The 6,000-nt window shown below is 51.2% G+C and overlaps 1 protein-coding gene and 1 long non-coding RNA gene across 5 annotated transcripts in view; one reads left to right on the plus strand and one right to left on the minus strand.

Moving 5' to 3' along the window:
• UGT8 (UDP glycosyltransferase 8) overlaps window positions 1-3,061 on the minus strand; it is a 36,769-nt gene extending 33,708 nt beyond the window's left edge. The window contains exon 1 of one of the 4 annotated variants that reach the window (XM_035112246.3): window positions 1,826-3,061. Coding sequence is in view for 2 of the 4 variants with exons in the window: in XM_088660397.1 (XP_088516523.1) it covers window positions 1,454-1,580 (127 nt within the window). In the remaining 2 variants the exon portion in view is untranslated. Of the gene's footprint in view, window positions 1-1,453; window positions 1,617-1,750 lie in introns of those variants that run through there. The other 3 variants (XM_088660400.1, XM_088660397.1, XM_088660398.1) reach the window with 3 other exon arrangements.
• On the plus strand, window positions 2,468-4,818 carry LOC148687373 (uncharacterized). Its single transcript, XR_015947782.1, has 2 exons — window positions 2,468-2,716; window positions 4,383-4,818. It is a non-coding gene; the product is annotated as an uncharacterized LOC148687373 (long non-coding RNA).
• Window positions 4,819-6,000: the final 1,182 nt, after the last annotated feature.

Below are 6,000 nucleotides of genomic sequence, written 5' to 3' on the forward strand. Positions count from 1 at the left end.
TCTTCTACTGGCATTAGGCCTACATACCCCAAACACAACTTATAGAGGCGCTAGAAATGAGCTCTCCTTCCAGGTCTAAGAGCTCCACCCCATCTGTTCATGGCAACAGCACTAAGTTTTGTTGTTGTTCCTGGGAGAGCAGCCTCTTTCCCTCCCCAAAGATACTCTCCCTTTTCTGAAACATGCTGTTTAACAAAGCCCCCCCCCCCAAGGCAGGCTGTTGTATGCACAACCTTGGGCATAGCCAAAGGGGGCGGGGAGGGCAGCTGCTCCCCCCATCAAACAAACAATTCTTAACTGTCCTATCACATGGCAGATAGCTCGGTTCTGCCCCCCCCCCAACACATAAATCCTGCCTTCCTGCAGCCATGTGCACAGCCTGCCTCTACTTCCCTGGATGTAATATTTCGTCCAAATCCTCACTGTTAGACAATGAAATTTAAAAAACTGACCAATGATTTTTCCTGTCAGCCACAGCGGCCGCGAGGCTATTAATTGCCCAAAAATGGAAGCTACAAGAGGTACCTCAGATTACGGAATGGCAAACGAAGCTATTAGATTTGATGGAAATGGCCGAACTAACCTATATAATAAGGGACCAGGGTGACGCGAAATTCTATAGAGAATGGAGTAGTTTGTAGACTATGCAAGAAAGAATTATAATGGAATGAAAACGTTGGCAGTAATGAGTTAAATCCTACATTGTTGACTATTAAAAACAGTTGAAACACGCGAGAAGACAGAACTATTGTACCTGCTGGGGGGAAGTCTGAGCTGGGGACAGCAATGTATTGTCTGGATTAATATGTATTGTATAAGTTGTTAAAAATGGAAAATTAATAAAAAATTTAATGGTCAAAAAAAATATCCTCACCTGCTCTTTTCTTCCTCCTACAGAAACTTATAATTTATTTTCCCCCAGACACAAAAACCCTTTTTTTCTGTAAGCAACCCCTCCCCACCCCATCCCCACGACCCCTACCCTTGATGCCTCCTTCCACGCCCCCCCCCCCGCTTAACCCGTCTTGCTGCGCCTCAGGCTCCTCCCTCAGGGAACGTCGCCTGCCCCCTATGGGGCGTCGGGCACTGTCCCGCCAGCCAAGGGCAGCCTGGAGTTAAGTTGCCTGGGGAGAAGGTACAGTATTTGCGGCTGGGGAAATGAGTTGAAAGTTTCTGCAGGAGGAAGAAAAGAGCGGGCGAGGATTGGGACGAAGGATGGAGCCGCTCTACGGCTCCTCTCAGAAGCAGCCCTCTCCTCGTCCTCGTCCTCCTCCGGCCAACTTCCTCGCCCGAGACACACACGCGCGCATATATATACATAAGATACATACACAAACTCCCGGAATGGAAGGAGGCAGACACGCGCGGGGACACATAATAGATACAAACGCTCCCCCCTCTCTCTACAAACACACACACACACACACACACGGGGAAAGAGCAAAACACACACACTCCGGACGGGGTCCTGGGGACACTAAGCTGGGTGTCCCCCTACAGCACACACGTGACGCTCCGTCTCCACCTGCAGTTCCTAAACTACCCGCGCCCTTCAGTTTCCCAGCGTCGACTCCACCCATGTATCCGGCTTCCGTCTCCCCTCTGCGACCCTCCCCAGCCCTCGTGGCCAAGTGCGTGCTCGCAGGCGCGCGCGCACACACAAACCGCTCCCCAGGCGTGCGCTCACCCTTCCGGCCAACTTTCCCACCTGCCCAACCCCTCTTCTCCAGCATCGCGACGCCCGTTTCACCTTCAGCATCCCCTTCTCGCAGCCTCCCAGTCCCTTTCCGCCGCAGTTTCCTGCAAAGCTCCTCCGCTTCCTTACCTCTCTTCAGGACCTGCTCCCCTGCCTTTGCTCTGAAATGGGGGCGAGAAGACGAAGCGTCAGGGCGTTGGGGAGCTTCTAGCCCGCGGCGATGTTCCGCCCGTCCCCTTTAAACGCAATGGGCGTTTGCTGCTCTTTTCTAAATCCGCTGCGGAGGCGGCGACTGGCCCGGGAGAAGCAGCAGATCCCCTTCGCTCCCCTTGGTGTGTCTTCCGCTATCAGCCGCTGCACCTGCTGCGGAGCTGGGCTGCTGCCTCCGGGCTGGAGGAGGAAGCAAGTAAGGGGGTGCAACTTCAGGTTCCCTCAACTTCTCATCACTTGATCTTCTTCCTCCTCCTCCTCCTCCTCCTGATCGTCCCCGGGCTTCAGAGCTGGGCCCTCAGTATCAACTGAGCACATGGACCTCTCGTGACATTGAGAGCGCACCTCCCAAGCACAGCCGCGCGCTGCACCAGCGAAAGGTCCCTGGAGAGAGACGGGAAGGTCAGGCAGCTACTACTGCTACTGCCGCCGCCGCAGCCGGGTCCAGGTCTCTCCAAGAAGGAGGAGATCCGTTTCCCCTCCCACGCTCCAGCCGCTCTCAGTGGCCCCCCGGACACCTTCCGATGGCATGCACTGACCCCGGCTCCCAGTGCAGCAGCAGCAGCAGGGACAGCTCCATGGGGCAGCCCCTATTCCCACCTCCCAGCGGGCGGGACCGAGGCTCCCTCCCTCTCCAAGGCGCCTGGCCACTTACAGAGGGGCGCTCTGGGCAGGAGGGGGTGTCAGCGGAGCAAGGGATCGGGACTCGGGCGAAAAAGGACACCACCATGCAGCTGCTTCCAGACGCTGCACGAGGCTGGCATCTAGGTGGGGTGGGGTGGGGTGTCCCATCGCTGCAGCACCAAAAAGGTGATCAATCAAAGCGGGGTGCAAATAAATGGGAGGGGCGGGTTCGCATGATTCTTTGGTCCCAAAGTATTAGCGAAAGTGTCGATTGCATCTCGCTGAGGAGCCCAGCATCTTGGTGCAGCAGCAGGAGACGGAGCTTTGTCCACTTCCGAGTAAACGCATGGTGTTCGGTCTACAAAACCCCGAATGCTGCTCGCGTTTGATCGCTTTGCAACGTGAAATTGAAGTTGGCTGGAATGCAAGTTTGAATTTTAAAATGGTTTTCTGCCCCCAGGTTAGCACCATCAGTGTATAAGAGTCCAAATTTTTGACATTTTCTTAAAAAGTAAAAAAAAAAATCTTACACACGGAAAAATGCAGTAGTCATTCCAGTGAATCCAAACCCTAGATTGTGCACCATATCACCCAGGATGCAAAATCAGTATCCTTTGCATGCAAAAAGCTCCACTTTCCCTAGCATCTCCAGGTAGGGCTGGGAAAGAGTCTGAAATGCTGGAGAGCTGCTGCCAGTCAGTGCTGACAATATTGAACTAGATGGATCAATGTTCTGAACTGCTATCAAGCAATTTCTGTTTTGTTGTTTGTTTTTGTTTTTAAAAGTAACCAGGACCTTCTAATATGCTTCAAAGGTGGATTCTTGTCATGGATGGCTGCAGAGGAGTGGGGGGGCACCAGCTGGGGAACCCCCAAAGGAACCCCCAGGGGATGAAGGCTCAGAGGCAGAAGATTGGTGGTGGGATAATAATGTGTGGTCAGAAAAGGAAAAGGGAGCAGAGTGGGAGGATGGGGTGCTGGAAGCTGAAGAGGTAAGAAGGGTTAGTGAGCAGGAGAGGAGCAGGACTAGGAAACACAGATGAGGCAGGCTGCTGAAGAAACAAGGGAGTCTCCCCCCACTTGCCACAACCAGCTCCCCCCCCCTCCCAGAACATGCAGAGAAATAAAGAGAGAAGAGCAATGGGAGCAAGATGATGAAGCCTTTGGCTGCTGGGGAAGGAACTGAGGGATGAGCCTTAGAGAGCGGTGGGAAGGCGGAGACCTTCAGTCCTTGCAACAACTTCATTGGGGCAAAACCTACAGGGAAAGATTGTAGGTAGTTCTACAGCAGGGGTCAGCAACCTTTTTCAGATGTGGGCCGGTCCACCGTCCCTCAGACCATGTGGTGGGCCGGACTATATTGGGGGGGGGATGAACAAATTCCTATGCCCCACAAATAACCCAGAGATGCATTTTAAATAAAAGGACACATTCTACTCATGTAAAAACACACTGATTCCCAGACCGTCCATGGGCCGGATTGGGAAGGCGATTGGGCCACATCCGGCCCACGGGCCTTAGGTTGCCTACCCCTGCTCTACAGGATGCCAGAACTCAGCCCAGGAGAGCAACCATTGTGGGCAGCACTAATTCAGTCGCAATACTGACTTGCAAAATGGCCAAGGAGGAGGCAAGCGGCAGAATCTCTCCTCCAAAACCCTTCAGAGGACAGTTATCATAGCCTTTCCCACTTCACCATGCTAAGTTGTCACAAAAGAGAATTTTCTTTACAGCACTCACCTGAGCACTGGCTGCTTAGCAATAACAAGCCTTTGGCTTTACTCACTTCTGAGCTGTTGCAATGCTGTTTATTTATTTATTTATTTAATTTTTTTTACTTACTTACTTACAGCATTTGCATCTTGCTCTTCAGCCAAAACGAATTCCAGAGCAGCTTACATATGATCAAACAAACAAGACAGTTCCTACCTGGAGGCTTACTATCTTAAACCCACAACACACAAGGGAAAAGGGACATGGAAGAAAGAGGAAAATCAAAATTATTCACAATTACCTTCTGCCCCACTCTTTCCAGGCACAGGTGCATGCTTAAAAGCTCTGTGTCTGAGCATGGTCTTTTGTGCGTGAGGATGTTCCCCCGGAGCTTTCCCGCAAAAATAACGAAGAGGATAATGAAGTCAGCCAACACTGTCACTTTTAGTTTAAAAAAATTAAGACTGTCCTAAATTACATGAAGCAGAAATTCTAAGAACCTAAATCAAGGTGTGTGGTGGTTGTTGTCGTTTTTTAAAAAAAGAAAAGTACAATAAAATATATGGTAATGGTGATTCTCCAGTTTAATCTTAATATATGGTCTTTAACTCTTAGCACAAATGTCAATTGGTATCTTAAGCGCATCGCTGTTTGCTCCGATTGAGCTTTAAAGAGCAAGTTATCACGAGAAAAGATCAAGAGGAAAAAAATAAAAAGGGTGCTCAGACACAGAGCTTTAAAGCACAGATCCAGGGCCGGCTTTAGGGGTAGGCTGGGTGGCGCAGGGCCGTAAGAGGGGCGCCGCGCGGTGCCAGAGCGATCTCCGCACCACGGTGCCAGGGCGTCCGACCTGCTTGAGACGGCCCTGCACAGATCGATCATATCTTTTCTGCGGGAAAAAGGTAATTGTGCCTCACCCACAATTACCAGCTAGCAGGAGGTTCCTGATGGAGCTGGGCCTCCAGCAAAGCTGATGAAATTGTTAATGAGCCCTGCATTGAGGCAGTCTGATGCAATGGGTGCCCTGAGGTGACACAGCTGATGGGAAATGAGGCCAGATAGAGCTGGCCTGTCATAACAGAGCCAGTGGAGGGAGCTCTGCTTTTCAGCTCTCCCACTATTTCAGATAGGTTGCAGCTATGAGTTTTGGCTACACTGACCCCAAAGTCTGAAGAGCTCCTGAACAGAGATGACATTTGTCTCCTTACATAGTTTTCCTGAGTTTATATCCTGTGTCTCGCCCCCACTTTCAGACCTCAGAGCTGGAAAGCAACTGACATTGAAGGAGTTGAGGGCTGCTGTTCAGCTGCACCTCTTCCTTCCGTGTCGTCAGGTCTAGAAGTGTGGCGAAGGGGCTACTCAGCCATGTGGCTTGACCTTTGCACTGACTGGTAGTGCCTTCTCTCTGACCTTTGGGCACCATCATTCAAATCCAGCAACATCTGGAGGGCACCTTGTTGACTGCCCTTGCCCCATGGCATTCCACACTATTTTAAAAGAGCCATTAAGTGCCCCCCCCCCCTGGCAGTCATTGTAGCTCACAGATGCCAAGCAAGCCATGGAGAAGCTATGAAGAGCTATAAACCAAAAGGGTTCCCTGGGTCCTCTCCTCCTGGCATTTTGCTATGTGGACTGCCTTTTCCGTTCAATGTCTCTGAGGCAGAGCAAGCATGTACGTTTCTGAGCACAATTCAAAGTGTACGTTTCCGAGCACAATTCAAAGTGTTGGTGCTGACCTTTAAAGCCCTAAATGGCCT

Source organism: Zootoca vivipara, chromosome Z1 (assembly GCF_965207765.1).
Source record: "Zootoca vivipara chromosome Z1, rZooViv2.hap1.1, whole genome shotgun sequence".
Classification (NCBI taxonomy): domain Eukaryota; kingdom Metazoa; phylum Chordata; class Lepidosauria; order Squamata; family Lacertidae; genus Zootoca; species Zootoca vivipara.